The sequence below is a fragment of the Mobula birostris genome, chromosome 7 (genome assembly GCF_030028105.1).
Source record: "Mobula birostris isolate sMobBir1 chromosome 7, sMobBir1.hap1, whole genome shotgun sequence".
Taxonomy (NCBI): Eukaryota; Metazoa; Chordata; class Chondrichthyes; order Myliobatiformes; family Myliobatidae; genus Mobula; species Mobula birostris.
In genome coordinates, this window is record NC_092376.1 from 166,301,461 (window position 1) to 166,318,124 (window position 16,664).

General features: G+C 42.4%; 1 protein-coding gene across 1 annotated transcript in view; it reads left to right on the forward strand.

Moving 5' to 3' along the window:
• Positions 1-16,664, forward strand: part of fat2 (FAT atypical cadherin 2) — a 115,270-nt gene that overhangs the window by 88,738 nt on the left and 9,868 nt on the right. Inside the window, exons 17-21 of the mRNA XM_072264622.1 lie at positions 1,705-1,902; positions 4,382-5,186; positions 6,666-6,820; positions 11,488-11,938; positions 15,930-16,083. Coding sequence (XP_072120723.1) covers positions 1,705-1,902; positions 4,382-5,186; positions 6,666-6,820; positions 11,488-11,938; positions 15,930-16,083 — 1,763 coding nt within the window. The remainder of the gene's footprint in view (positions 1-1,704; positions 1,903-4,381; positions 5,187-6,665; positions 6,821-11,487; positions 11,939-15,929; positions 16,084-16,664) is intronic.

Sequence of the window (16,664 nt, forward strand, 5' to 3'; positions counted from 1 at the left end):
ACTAATTATCAGTTTTATTTGCCCATCATATTTCAAAACACAGCATGGCTACAGCATAGAAAGAAGTTATTTGTTCATAAAAAGCACTTTATGAGCTCCCTATGAGGATCAAACACTTCCTTATATTCCCTCCATAACCTGCAAATCCTTTCGTTTTACAGAGTTACCCAGCTCCCTTCAGAACACCATGCCTAAATCGGCTTTCACTACCCTGCCCACTCGCTGTGTAAGAAAGCTGTCCTCAAGCCACTTTTAGCTCTTTTACCAATCACATTCATTGTGTGCACCCTAATTCTTGGCCCTTCCACCAGAGGGAATGATCTGTGTCCATTTCTTATGTTAATTCAATTGATGGCTTTAAATAGTAGTGGTAAATCCTCCAGCAAGCTTCCCCCACCTCCATTTTTAGGAGAACAGTGCTGTATCCTAAACTCTACCCAACCATGGGTGCTACAGTAGTCGCTGCCTCACTGCTGTAGTGACATGACCCCGGTATGGCCTGTGTCAAGCCTGCACATTCTGTCATTGCATGAGTGTCCCCTGACTGGTCTGATTATTTGCTTGATTTAGAGATACAGGCCAGTAACAGGCCCTTCTGGTCCAACGAGCCCATGTTGCCCAATTACACAAATGTGAGCAATTAACCTACTAACTCGTACATCATTTGAAAGTGGGAGGAAACCGGAGTACCTGGAGAAAACCCACATCGTCACGGGGAGAACATACAAGCTCCTTACAGACAGTGGCGGGAATTAAACCCAGGCTGCTGGCATTGAAGTAGTGTTAGGCTATCCTCTAGGCTACCATGCCACCTCAAATTCCCTCATTTCCAAAGACATGCAGTTTGCTACGTTAATTGGCCACTATAAACTGTGCCTATCGTATATGTTAGCAGCAGAATTATGGAAGAGTGGATGAAAATATGGGATTGTTGTAAATGTGTGGTAAATAGTCTGACAATAGACAATAGGTGCCTTCGAGCCAGCACCACCTTTCACTGTGATCATGGCTGATCATCCACAATCAGTACCCTGTTCCTGACTTCTCCTCATAATATCCCTTGACTCCGCTATCTTTAAGAGCTCTATCTAACTCTTTCTTGAGAAGAAACCAGAGAATTGGCCTCCACTGCCTTCTGAGGCAGAGCATTCCACAGAACCACAACCCTCTGTGTGAACATTGGAAAATAATTACCAATGCGTCCACGATTACTAGAGCCACCTCCTTAAGTACCCTGGGGTGCAGACCATCTGCACAGACTTCCTGGTCCAAAGGGTCCATTTCCATACAGTATGACTCCATAACTCTATAACTTTAGTAAATCTTTTTTGTATCCTCCTTCGGGACATGGATAAACCTCCTCACTTTCTCCATTTGTGAATGAGTGTTTTATAATGAGGCATCATGAAGTCTGTTTTGTATTCATCAGAATAGGGGGGTTCAGGGAGAGAATGGGAAACTGTAATATTCAAAGGCAGATGACTAAGCCCAGGTGCCATACACACCTGACTGATTGCGTTACTAAATTATGAGGAGTATGTGCCAAAAACTGGATGGCAATTGTTCCAGACATTTAATCTGTTCCCCTTATCCATGGCTGAATGCTAGAAGCCGGAGATGCAACAATGACCCATTTTCCACAAGAATTCCATTATTTCAGGTTCAAAAAATTTGGAAACTGTAAAGCTGTTTCTCCATTCTTAGGAGAATGAGGAAATTGGCTCCAGCGTACTGCAGCTGTTGGTGATAGACAGAGATTCGGCCTCCAATGGGCCACCATTCCTTTTTACTATCACTGCTGGTAATGAGGTGAACAACTTTCACATTGACCAACATGGACTGCTGAAAACTCAAGCTCGTCTCCAACAGAGAGTGAGAGATCAATACATTCTGCAGGTCCAGGTAAGTTAAACGAGTACCTTTCATTTTGTTTAATGCTTTACATGGTACAAACTGCTAAGGTAAAAGTTCACAGTTCAGATTAAATTTACCATCAAAGCACATATGTCACCATATACAACCAGAGATTCATTTTCTTGCAGGCATACTCAATAATGGCAGAAGAAAGTATTAATGGTAAGACTCTTGGCAGTGTGGAGGATCAGAGGGATCTTGGGGTCCGAGTCCATAGGACATTCAATGCTGTTGAGCAGCTTGACTGTGTGGTTAAGAAGGCATACGGTGCATTGGCCTTCATCAACTGTGGGATTGAGTTCAAGAGCAGAGCGGTAATGTTACAACACGTGGCCACTTGGTTGAGGTGTTCGCCTAGTGATCTGTAGGTTGCTAGTTCGAGCCTCAGCTGTGGCAGCGTGTTTGTGTCCTTGAGCAAGGCACTTAACCACACATTGCTCTAGTGTCTGTGCGAGGAGTGGCGCCCCACACAGATTTCCAATCTGCGCTTTGTAAGGCAGGAAAATGCCCGATGAAGGCCTCTCATGGTCTGAGTCGATGTTCCCTCCCTCCCTATATAGGACTCTGGTCAGACCCCACTTGGAGTACTCCGCTCAGTTCTGGTCACTTCACTACAGGAAGGATGTGGAAACTATAGAAAAGGTGCAGAGGAGATTTACAAGGATTTTGCCTGGATTGGGGAGCATGCCTTATGAGAGTAGGTTGAGTGAACTTGGCCTTTTCTCCTTGGAGCAGAGGAATATGAGAGGTGACCTGATAGATGATGAGAGGCATTGATCATGTGGATAGTCAGGGGCTTTTTCCCAGGGCCGAAATGGCTAGCACGAGAAGGTATGGTTTTAAGGTGCTTGGAAGTAGGTACAGAGGAGATGTCAGGGATAAGTTTTTTTTATGCAGAAAGTGGTGAGTGCGTGGAATGGGCTGCCAGTGACGGTGGTGGAGGAGGATACGATAGGGTCTTTTAAGAGACTTTTGGACAGGTATATGGAGCTTAGAAAAATAGAGGACTATGGGTAACCCGATGTAATTTCTAAAGTAAGTACATGTTCAGCACAGCATTGTGGGCTGAACGGCCTGCATTGTGCCATAGGTTTTCTGTATTTCTATGTTTCTAATCCCTAATAAAATAATAACCATAATAGAACAATGAAAGACCACACCAACTAGACCACATCAACCAGTATGCAAAAGACAACAAACTGTGCAAATAGAAAATGAAAGAAATAATAATAATAATAAATAAATAATCAATAAATATCAAAAACATGAGATTAAGAGTCCTGGGACGTGAGTCCATAGGTTGTGGGAATATTTCAATGAGGAGGCAAGTGAAGTTGAGTGAAGTTATCCCCTCTAGTTCAAGAGCCTGATGGTTGAGGGGTAATTCCTATTCCTGAACCTGAAAAGGAACTTCATGTCTGTGAGGTCAAGTGTGAATGTATCATATCAATGTTTAAAAGCAATAAGTTTACATTTTATACCCTTATGATCTAATGCGGGTGGTGATGAATAAACGTAAGGTAATCTCTGAATTTTTTCACTTTGGCAGTACTATTGACCCATACCACTAACTGTGCAGGAGAAGATGATTTTTGTTGCAGCAGACAGCATTCCTACGACCTGTTCAGGCACATCTTTAACTGGCATTATTACAACAAAGCAAACAATGCCACTTATGTCTCCCAACTTAAAACCTTGCCTCACTTTTATGCATATAAAATTCTAATTTTTCAGTACAGTCATCACTTTCCCAAAACATCCTTAGTTTTAGAAACAGATACAATAAGACTTTGTTTGATATTTCCGTAAATTCATTTCACCAAATTTTCTGAGCAGAAGCAATCTGAATGGAAGGGGATTAAAAGCTGGGTGATTTAATATATTGTTGATTTACAAAGTGAAAGCCTCAAAGAATTGGGTACGGCCTTATTTTGGCACATGTTCAGGACTGCTATACAGAACACTTACTCAATAAATCCTGTCTGAACTTCAACAGTGAGTAGGTAGTGAGGGTTGTATAGCTGCAGGGGTCGTAGACTCAACCAGCCCCGTCTTGGGTAATAAACTCCCCACCATCAAATATATCTTGGAAAGGTGGTGTCAAAAGAGCAGCATCCATCATTAAGGACCCCCCAATGCCCAGGACATGTTCGCTTCTCATTACTACCATCAGAGAGGAGGTACAGAAGACTGAAGATACACACTCAGCATTTTAAGAGTAGCTTCTTCCTCTCCTCATCAATTTTTTAAACCCATGAAAACTACCTCACTATTCTGCTCTCTTTTTGCACGACTTATTATATATATTTCTAATTATAATTTATAGTATATTTTGTGTATTGCTCTGTACTGCTGCCACAAAACAACAAACCACACCATATGTCAGTGATCATAAACCCGATTCTGATTCAGATTCTGAGCACCGAGGGAATGTTGTTTTTTAAAAAGTATCTTGTGCTTTCTTCAGGTCACAGACAGTGGCTGGCCACCTTTGTCATCCTCATCTTTTATAAACATCCGCGTAACCAAGGAAAGTCGCTATCCACCATCTGTGCTCCCGCTGGAAGTCTTCATTGTTACCTCGGACAGCGAGTTCCCTGGGGGGTTTGTTGGAAAGATGCACGCGACAGACCTCGACCTACATGACACTCTCACATACAGCACTGCCCCAGGTTTCGCCCTGAGTAGCATGTTTTCTGTGGGCAGCACAGATGGCAAAGTGCTGGCACGGCGTGCCTTAGAGACGGGGCACTACCTATTTAATATCAGTGTCTCCGACCGAAAATTCATCACCACAGTGGAAGCACAAATACACGTCATGCATGTGACACCAGATGTGCTAGACCACGCTGTTCTGGTAGAGCTGTCGCAGATTACTCCAGAGAAATTCATCAGTGATCATTGGCGGAGCTTTCAAAGATCCTTAGCAAGTCTCCTGATGGTTAATAAGAATGCCATTGATCTCCTCAGCTTGCAGCCAGCTCAGGCCTCTCCCAACCTCGATGTCCTCCTGGTGGTAAAGAAATCAGAAGGGTCCTTCTATGAACCAGGGGTTGTGCAGGAGAAGCTCATCTCCTCTACCGTGGATTTGGAGAGGAGGGATGAAATTCGCATCGTGAGGGTAGTTCACCATTGTTCTGATTACTCCTGCCAGCAACAGCACTGCCAAGGAAACTTCCAACTGGACATGGGAAATGTGTTCACATACACAACCGCCATTCTGAGCTTCATTGTTCCTCAGCATCTACACCAGCGCACCTGCTCATGTCATGGTAAGATGTTTTGGTATAATCATAAAATCAAAGTCTTCTTATATTTTACTACTTATTCTCAATGTCCTGTGAGCATCTTGTCTGATAGAGACTCAATCAAGATGCTCACAGAACACTACTGGGCCAAGATGTTAACATATTAATATTTATAGTAATACACAGTGTTCAAACTCCTTAGCATATGAAGTGACCCAGATTTGTCTGGACAATTTATAAAGCAGGTGTAGCTGAATGAGTTCCATGTGACAGTGACCCAGCCAATATCTGAACTTCAGCAGCTGCCCAGATCAACAATCATCCAATGCATTCTTATTAATCGCATTCACAAAATCAGGGAAATGTTATGGTACTGAAGGAGGCTGTATGCCTTCTAGTCCTAGAAGAAGCCACTAATCGGTGAGCAGCTGTTCCCGTTACTAACCTACCTAAACCACTCACAATAAAGTTTACTTCAACAGTCCTCCCTCTGACCTTCCTGGCTCCATGAAGGACAACACCAGATTATGCAATGTAAGTTCATAGCTGTAACCTTGCAGGTGTGTGTGTCTCCTCCTCCCCTTCTCTCTCCCCCTCTCTCCCTCTCCCTCCCCCTCCCCCTCCACTCCCCCCTCTCCCCTCCCCCTCATTCTCTCACCCCCTCTCTCTCTTCCTCCCCTCCCTTCTCTCCACTTCTCTCTCCCTCCCCCCCTCTCCTGCCCCCTCTCTCCCTCCCCCTCTGTCCCTTTTCTCCTCCCTCCCTTCTATCCTCTTCTCTTTCTCCCTCCCCACTCCCTCCCCTCCCTCTGCTCTCTCCCCCTCTCTCCCTGTCCCTCTCTCTCCCCCTGTCCCCCTCTACCCCTTTCCCCTCCTTTTCTCCCTCCCCCTCCCTCCCCCTCTACCCTCCTTCTCTCCCTCACCCATCTCTCTCTCCCTCCCTCCCTCTCTCCCTCACCCATCTCTCCCTCCCTCCCTCCCCCTCCCCCTCTCCCCCTCTCCCCCTCTCCCCCTCTCCCCCTCTCCCCCTCTCCCTCTCTCCCCCTCTCCCCCTCACTCTCACACACAACGTAAAAAAAATGTTTAAATAAATTTAAACATACTTTCCCATTCACTCGTTCATTTTAACAGAACAGCTGCACTTGTGCCAGGTTGAATCAGCCATGGGCTCTGTTGCCATATTTCCGAGCCTGAAGGTTAAGATGTGTGTGGAAGTTCACACTGCCTGGTTGGAACTCACAAGGAATCCACAGATGGAAAGCACAGGCAGCTAGCAGCAGAAATGGCAGGTTAATCAAAACAAAAGCCCTTGCCAAATTAATGCTGTGTTTACGTTGGACTTTGGGATAATGCCGTTAAGTTCTGGTAGCCTGCAGATTCTCTATACAAGTTCTGGCTTCAGCCAGAAGATGCAGCCCACTGAGTAAACAGTGGCTTGAAAATGTGCATAGTTCACCCACGAGTGTCGTCAGCTGAAAATTCATTAAAGATATCTGACTATTTCAGATTCTTCTCTGAGATTCAGTGGTGGCAGTTACTTGAAGTATCGTTATCTGAGTGAAGAAGATCCAATGAAGACAAAAATTAGCTTCCAAATGAAAACATTGCAAACAGAGGCGGCAGTGATGTACAGCCAAGGAATTGGTTCTAGCCTATTAGAGGTAAGGAGCATGATCTATTCATTGAAACTGCAAAGACTTCCATTTGTAAGGTGACTTTCACATTCAGGAAAACCCAGAGAATTTTTATTTGTCCTGTAATCACAATTGGAACATAGTTGTTCAAGTGAGGGCTAATGGTGTTTAACATTAGTGATGCAAAAGTATATAGAAGCAATTTATCAGGGAAAGTATTAACAGGTACTTGCAGAGGTTAATGGGAGTCAGCTTAATTTTGTGAAAAGCAGATCATATTTGAATGAAATTAGCTCTTCTTAAATCATTGATAGCTTTAGATTGTCCTGCACAGAGTAAGTTCTTCAGTTCACCATGTATGTGTATGCTGACCTTTTGCCTACCTGCAGTGTTCGCATTCATCTGCATTATACTTTGCCTATATAACAGCGTGTCCAAATATTCCGTAAACTTAGTGAATGTATGTGACTCCACCACCTACTCTGGCAGCGAGCTATTCTCCGTCTAAAAATGCTTTCCTCTCAAATCCCATTTAAATAACATAAGAAATAGGAGCAGGAGTTGGCCATCCAGCCTGTTGAGCCTGCTCCACCATTCAGTAAGATCATGGCTGTGGACTCAGCTCCATCTACCTGTCTTTTCCCCATAACCCTTCCCTTGCAATGCAAAAAATCTACCTAACTGTGTCTAAAATGTACTTAAGGTATCCCCTACTTTTCCCTGGGCACAGAATTCCACAGATTTACTTTCTGGAAAAAATAGTTCCTCCTTATCTCCATCCTAAATCTATTTCCCTGAATCTTGAGGCTATATCCCATAGTTCTGGTCTCACCCTCCAACGAAAACAACTTTCCCGACTCTACCTTATCTATCTCTTTCATAGGTTATATATTTCTGTAAGATTCCTTCTCATTATTCTGAATTCTAGTGAATATAGACTGAGGAGTCTCAATCTCTCCTCATAGGCTAACCCCCTCATTTTCAGAACTCACTAGGTGAATCTCCTCTACACCTCCTCCAAAGCCAGTATGTCTATCCACTCTCCCTCGAACTGCACACAGTACTCCTGCTGTAGCATCACCTATACACTGTACAGTTGCAGCATACACTCCCTGCTCTTAAATGTAATTCCTCTAGCACAGACAGCCAAAGATCCATTTACCTTAATAACCTGTTCTACCTGCAAACCAACCTTTTGTGGTTTGCACAACAGCATGCTGCAATCTTTCATCATTTAAATAATAATCTGATCTTCTACTGGATAACCTCACATTTGCCAGTGTTGTACTCCATCTGCCAGATCGTTGCCACTCATTTAACCTGTCTACATCTTTCTGCAGACTCTCTGGATGCTCCGCACAGTTTGCTTTCCATTCAATTTAGTGTCATCAGCAAACTTAGATATGCTACACCTGGTCCACTCTTCCAAATGATTAATTTACAGTATATCATAAACAGTTGAGGGTCCAGCACTGACCCCTACGTCACACCGCTCACAACTCAAAGCCAACCAGATAAATACCCATTTATCCCAAATTTGGGCCATCTGTCAGTTAATTAATCCTCTATCCATGCTATAACCCCCAACTCCATTGTTCCTTGTCTTATGGATCATAAGTCTTTTTTTGTGGCACCTTATCACATGTCTTCTGGAAATCCAAGTATACAATGTCCACCTATTCCTAGGTATCCACTGTCCTCATTATATTCTCCAAGACTCCAAAGTTTATCGAACAGGATGCGTACTCCGTGAATCCATGTTGTGTCTGCCGGATCAAACTCCACCTATTTAGAAGTCTCAATATTTCTTCCTTAATGATGCCTTCAGGCAATTTCCCGACAGGAAACGTTAACTGGCAGTTACCTACATTTTGCCTACATCCTATTTGAAATAGTGGCATATTTGCAGTCTCCTAATCTGCCAGGATCTGCCCAGATTCTAGAGAATTTTGGTTAATCATCACAGAAGTGTTTACCATAACTTCCATTTCTTTCAGTACACTGGGATGCATCTCAGCAGCACCAGGGGACTTTAGGCTCACTAGTATGCTCATCATTATCTCTTTAGTGGCAATGATTGTATCAAAGTCCTCACTCTCAGCACATCCATAACATTTCTCTTTGTCATGTTAGACACAGAATAATCATTCAAGGCCTCGGCCATTTCCACATTACCCAATGCTATGTCTCCCTTCTCATCTTCCAAAGGACCTACATGCAATTTGGCCACCCTTTTAAAGGTATAATTATATACCTTTAACTATATAATAATGTAATTATATTACATAATTATAATTACATAATAATATAATTGCAATAGCATAGATGTTAGTGTATTTCTTTACAGCACCATGTTAACCGATCAGGGTTCAATTCCCGCCACTGCCTGTATGGAGTTTATAAATTCTCCCCATGACCGCATGGGTTTCCTTTGGGTGCTATGGTTTCCTCCCACATTCCAAAGACATATGGTTAGGGTTAGTGAGCTGTAAGCATGCTGTGTTTCTGTGGGAAGCATGGTGACATTTGGGGGCTGCTGAGTATAATCCCCGCTGATTTGATTTAAATGACGCACTTCATTGTATGTTTTTATTTAAATGTTTATAAAAATATTTAGTCTGTTTTTATATCTTGTGCTAGTTCACTTCCATAATCTATGTTCCCTTTCCTTATTTATTGTTTCATGATTCTTTGTTGCTTTTTTAAAGATTTTTCCGGTCTTTTAATGAATGAGCTTTTGGTTTGCAACCCTGTGTACCTAATAAAGTGGCCACTGAGTGTATGTTCATTGTCTTCTGCTGCTGTGGCCCATCCACTTCAATGTTTGACATGTTGTGCGTTGAGATGCTCTTCTGCACACCACTGTTGAACCAGTCTGGCCATTCTCCTCTGACCTCTCTCGTTAACAGCGCAAACAACAGGAATTCTGCAGATGCTGGAAATTCAAGCAACACACATCAAAGTTGCTGGTGAACGCAGCAGGCCAGGCAGCATCTCTAGGAAGAGGTACAGTCGACGTTTCAGGCCGAGACCTGACGAAGGGTCTCAGTCTGAAATGTCGACTGTACCTCTTCCTAGAGATGCTGCCTGGCATGCTGCGTTCACCAGCAACTTTGATGTGTGTCTCTCGTTAACAAAGTGTCTTCACCCACAAAACTGCCATTCACTGGGTTTTATTTTTATTTTGTCTTTTTTTTTGGCACCATTCTCTGTAAACTCGGTAAACTCTATAGAGTCAGTTGTGCAAGAACATTCCAGTTTCTGAGATACTCAAACCACCCTGTCTGGAACCAACAATCACTCCACAATCAAAGTTATTTGTTCACAGTTCTTCCCCGTTGTGGTCATGTCTGCATGCTTTCATCTAGTGAGTTGCTGCCACGTGATTGGGTGATTAGATATTTGCATTAATGAGCAGGTGTACCTATCAAAGTGGCCACTGTGAATAATTCTTTAGTTATCTAAGGCTGGGTCACCTATCCTTACTCTCCGTGCTTTTAACTGCAGTATGCTTTTGTTGAACACTATGAAAAATCTCTTTAAAAGTCCTTCCCTGGTCTTCAACTTTCCCACCATATCACTTATGTTCCCAGTCTACACTAGTCAGCTCTTCCCTCATCCCACTATAGTCTCCCTTGTTTAGGCATAATACACTGGTTTTAACTCAAACTATTACACACCTTATTTGTTTGAGGTTCCACTATGAAGAGCCCAAAGCTTTGCTGAGTATCCCTGCCAACCATCTCACAATCTCTGACCCACTACCACCTGGAAGGAGGTATCGAAGCATCAGGACTAGGACTGCCCGACTGGGTAACAGCTTCTCCCCCAGGCTCTGAGACTAATGAATTGAATAGTCTGCCACCACCGAGGTCTCACCATGAGGGCAGCGAGCTGCTTGTTGTACTGTTTGCCATTCACCTGTGTTGCATTTTACTACATGCATTTTGGATTATATTTTATTAATTTGTTTATAGCACAATATTTTTGTTTATGTGCTGTGCGTGATATATGTTGTGTGGGCATTCAGCAGCCTGGAGGAACGTTTTCTTTAATTGTATATACTGTACATATACAGACAGGTGACAATTAACTTGAACTTACTCTCACCCCAGACTGTGCTCCCTTGTTTTGATTTCCTTAACAAGGGAAAAAGATTCTTAGAATCACCCTTCCTTTCTTGAATCCACATGTCACTTGCCAGCTCTTGCTGTACCGCTTCTTCACTATTTAATTATACCTTTATTTATTTATTTAGAGATTTAGCGCGGAATAGGCACTTCCAGCCCTTTGAGCCGCATCGCCCAGTGATGCCTGACAACCCCAACTTAACACTAACCTAATCACGGGATGACTTGCAGTGGCCGATTAATCATCTCTGGACTGCGGGAGGAAGCTGGAAGACCCAGAGAAAACCCATGCCTTCCACGGGGAGGATGTACAGAGACCCCTTACAGAAGACACTTGGTTGAACTCTGCACTCCGGCGCCCCAAGCTGTAATAGCATCTCACCAGCCGCCACACTACCGTGGAGGCCCAGTCTACTGACTGTCACCTCTCTAGCAGTCCAAATGAAGTGTTTCAACCCAAAGTGTCTGCTCTTCATTTCCTTCCATCGAATCTTATTTTCACAGATCTAATACACTCATGCAGGACCATATTTTAAAACCTTTCTCTTTGATTATGTTTTATAGATTATCAATGGAAAGCTGGTCTTCACGTACGCCTGTGACGGAATGATTAGTGTTCTGTCAGTGGAAAATGTAACGGTGAACACTGGCCTGTGGCATTCTGTTGTGGTTGAGGTAACCAAGGAGTCAGCAACGCTGGTGCTGGACAGTGTGCACATTGCTTCTGTTGCCCTCTCCAAATCATGTCGCAGAAACGCATTGCTGTTCTTAGGGGGTAAAGTTCAAGAGAACAACCTGGCGCCCAATAATGACAGAACAATGACGAGGGCATTTAAAGGCTGCCTTGGTTCGATTAAGTTCCAGAGTGGTAACAGGAATGAAGAGGAAGGGACAACTGAACCAAATGTGGTTATTGAAACATCTGTAGGAGTTGAAGCTTGTTGCCCCTCTGTTGGAATGTGTATGAAAGCACCATGTCAAAATGGAGGAACGTGCATTGAAACTCCAACTGGAGGTAAGGAATATACATGTTAGCAAAGACAAGACATTTTGCCTGTAGAGCTATAGGGCATTTCTGGAACCTTACCAGTTAATTCAGTGGGTTAATTTAGTGACCAAAATGCCACAACACAAATGGAATCATTAGCGTTAATTGCCTGCTCAGAAATGAAGAACAGAAGCACCATTGATGTCAACAATCTGCTGGGAGAATTCAATAGGTGAAGTAGCATCTGTGGTGCAAAGGAATTGTCAATGAGTTGGGTCTCAGAGATTACTATTTTGCAGCACAGTTGAGAGCTGTGATATGCTGGTGCAACCCATCATATGACGCTCAATGGAAAAAACATTGAGGAGAGGATACTTTCCATCCCCATACAGGCAATTTTGGCTAATAACAACCTACAAAGTTACATAAATACTATTGATAACCCATGGATGAAGTGGACCCTTAAAATATGGAAAACTATTATAAAATAATATAAACTAGAGAGAGACATTGCAATTCTTAAATGGTGTGCATATGACTCAGATTTTACGCCGACTAAACTGGATGCTAGATTTAAGGACTGGACAGCTAAAGGAATAACAGCTATTTGCAATACAATGAAAGAAGGAACACTGTTCAGTTTTGAAATGCTCAGAGAGAAACACTTATTAGAAAAACAAGACTTTTATCGATATTTACAGATGCGATAGTATGTTAATAGGACAGTTAAAAATGTAACCAGAGCAAGTACATGTTTGATAGAGCTATTTACAAAAGCATTTAATTCAGACAATGGTAGTAGAATAATTTTTTTAGATTATGAGAACACTCAGTCCTTTTTTATTGTCATTTAGAAATGCATGCATGCATTAAGAAATGATACAATGTTTCTCCGGAGTGATATCACAGAAACAAGACAGACCAAAGACTACACTGACAGAACCACATAATTATAACATATAGTTACAACAGTGCAAAGCAATACCATAATTTGATGAAGAACAGGCCATGGGCACAGTGAAAAAAGTCCTGAGTCGATCGACTCCCGAGTCCCCGATAGCAGGCGGCAAAAGGGAGAAACTCCCTGCCATAAACCTCCAGGCACCGTCAACTTGCCGATACCTTGGAAGCAGCTGATCCCAGCCGACACTGAGTCCATCCGCCCGAAAACTTCGAGCTTCCGACCAGCCTCCCGAGCGCCATCCTCTGCCGAGCGCCTTTGGCCTCTCCCCGGCTGCTGAAACAAGCAAAGCCGAGGATTTCGGGGCCTTCAGCTCAAGAGATTCCGGTTACCATACAGTAGCAGCGGCAGCGAAGCAGACATTTCAGAAGTTTTCCAGATGTTCCTCCGTATTCTCACGTCTGTCTCCATCAAATCAGAATTGTGCATGGTCCCCTACACAGATAACAGATATTCGTCACCGAACTGGCCGCGCGCTCTGCCTTCATGCCGCCATCTTCTCCCCCCTCCTTTCAAGCGTGTATACGGGTTTGTCAAATCTTAAAACACATTCGACTTCATACATTAAAACAAAATGGGAGAAGGAAGGAGGGATAATAATATGAGGAAGACTGGACAATAATTTGGAGGTATCAATGGAAGTGTACCAGTTCACAGAAATGGAGGAAGTTTGGGTGGAAAAACTTGATAAAGTATTTTATTACACCCTCTCAGAAATCCCATTATGATAGTCAGTCAGTGGGTGCCGTCCCGAATCCAGGGTAGGCGGCTATGCACCTCTATCTTCTTCCATCTTGCACTCATTTTCTGGCCTCAGCATAACTCAACCCAGTCCATTGCCTCACATTATCGTACCAAATGGTTCACTGCCTTCCTCTTTCCCTCTTTCCTTCTATCAATCCTTCCAATAACAATTTCTGCAGTCCACCACCTCTTAACAAGTGCCCGGCATATTCCAGCTTCCTTTTCTGCACATTCTTCAGCAACTCCTTTTCTCTGCTTACTCTCTTCAACACTTCCATATAACTGACCTTCATCACCCATCTAATTTTCTGCATTCTCCTTAAACACCACATTTCAAACGCCTCCAGTCGTCGTTGCGCTTCCTCGCATAAGGTCCACGATTTGACTCCATACAACAGACGGCTCCAAACGTAGCATTTCCAAATTCTACAACGCAGCCCAAAGTCCAACTTCTTGCCACACAGCACATCACTCAGGCTCCAGAACGTTGATCTTGCAATGTCAATTCTTCATCTAATTTCTGTATCACATTTCCCATCCTCTGTGACCATCTGTCCCAAGTACAGAAACTTCTTGACTTGCTCTATGCCTACGCCGTTAATTTTGACACTGATTTTGGGGACTTCTTTCTTCCGTGATACTACCATCATCATTGTCTTTGCAGCATTTATTTTATTATTATGATAGTAATCCCCCTGTTTGCTGGAGAAATTGTGGAAATCAAAGTGCAAACCATTATCATATTTTCTGGGAATGCCCCGTTATCAAAGACTGTTGGAGTGGGATACACAATGCCCTACAAGATACCTTTAAATGTGAAATGCCCTTGGAAAGTAAGACCATGTATTTTGGGTATATACCTCAAGAATGGTTGAAAAGAGATAAATATTTAATGAATATACTGCTGGTGGCTGGTAAAAAGACCCTTACCAGGAAATGGTTATCACAGGAGAGCCCAACTTTAAATGTATGGATGGAAATTACAATGGACATTTACAAAAAGGAGAAGATAACATCATCTGTTAATCATAAGTTGGAACAATTTGATTCATACTGGGAAAAATGGTTTAACTACATAACACTTCATAGGCCTGATTTTATTCTCACAAGTCAATAGACAATAGGTGCAGGAGTAGGCCATTCAGCCCTTCAAGCCAGCACCATCATTCACTGTGATCATGGCTGATCATCCACAATCAGTACTCTTTTCCTGCCTTCTCCCCATATCCCTTCACTCCACTATCTTTAGGAGCTCTATCTAACTCTTCCTTGAAAGAATCCAGAGAATTGGCCTCCACTGCCTTCTGAGGCAGAGCATTCCACAGAACCACAACCCTCTGTGTGAAAAAGTTTTTCCTCAACTCCATTCTAAATGGTCTACCCCTTATTCTTAAACTGTGGCCTCTGGTTCTGGACTCCCCCAACATTGGGAACATGTTTCCTGCCCCTAGCATGTCCAATCCCTTAATAATCTTATATGTTTCAATCAGATCCCCTCTCATCCTTCTAAATACAATGAATATGTTGTAAAAAAAAATATCAGTCCCCACTTTGTACATAGTTTTCTTCTTTTGATTGTTCTTTCTTTCCTCTCCTTTCTATAAGTGTATACATCAGATAAATATTATGTGGAGATTTGTGACAAATATAACTATATGATATATATGTACAGGATCTGAAATATATCTTATGGAAAGTTTTGTTTGATGATGAACTTCAATAAAAAATAAAGTACAAAAAAAAACAAACTCTGATTCAGGGCTGATAAACCAGTCAACCCACTGAATCGATGCTAGCTTTTTATAGATCAATCATTTCAATTTTCCATTCCCCTTCCTTATTCCTAGGTGTTTACAAGATGATTTCCTTTGGAAATGTAAATGCCACAACCTATAGACTCATGCTGAAGGGCTCTACAACTCATGTTCTATTATTTTGTTCTTTTTTTTTATCTGCACATTTTGTTGTCTTTTGCACATTGGTTGTTGGTCCATCTTTGTTGTGTACAGCTTTTCATTCATTCTATTGAGGGTTTTTTTGTATTTAATGTGAATGTTTGCAAGAAAGTGAACCTCAGGGTGGGGTATGGTGACATATATGCAATTTGTTACTGTGTACTTTGAATAAAAGAAACAGAATGCTGGAAGAACTCAGCCAGCAGATTGTTGCTCCAGATTCGAGCATCTGTAGTGTCTTGTAACTCCAGCTTGTTGGAAAGGTTGGGATGAAATTAGCAGAAAAGGGAAAGAAGGCTACTGTAGTGCATCTTATAACAAAATATGTAAACATTATTCTCTTATTTTTTAAATCCAGGATATTTTTGCAAGTGTCCAAAGAACATTCTTGGTGAACACTGCGAACTGATTAATCACCCTTGTCTGTCAAAGCCCTGTTTAAATGGTGGCATTTGCATTCCACAGAAGAGTGGCTACCTGTGTAACTGCACAAAAGGGTTTTCAGGACCAAGGTAAGTACTGAATTATATTCCCTGGCTGTGTTCCTTCTACCTCCCTATTACTGAAGAGAAGAGCCATACATTATAACATACGAAAGAACATCTCTCTCACATTCTTGGCTTCAGGCTATATCTGCTTGAAACAAAGCACTTCATTTAAAAAAAACAGCATGCTCTTTGTATGCTCCTCGCCTGATAATCATGCTAAACGCTTGTCTAAACTCTGCATCATCTTACAGGGCCCATCAACCCTTAATCATTCCAAACATCCCCCTTTATGAAGTCACTGTATCTGATCTACCCGTAGCAAATTCACGTGCCAGTAGATTTTTTTTCTGCAGATTGGCATCATTCATTTTATATCTCAATGCCTGTTCTTGCTCAACTGCCTCATTTCTTGGCACTGACTTACAGTGAAATTTATTTATTAGTCCTCACCAAGATTTTTATAATTCTCACCCCCCCCCCCCCGCCAAACTGTGGAAATATTTACTTGGACAGTAGTGCTGAAAAGCTTCTCAGCAGTGAAGATGTCATTTAATACTGTCTCTTATATTTGATTCCATTTTTAATGGTATACAGAGGAAATAAAT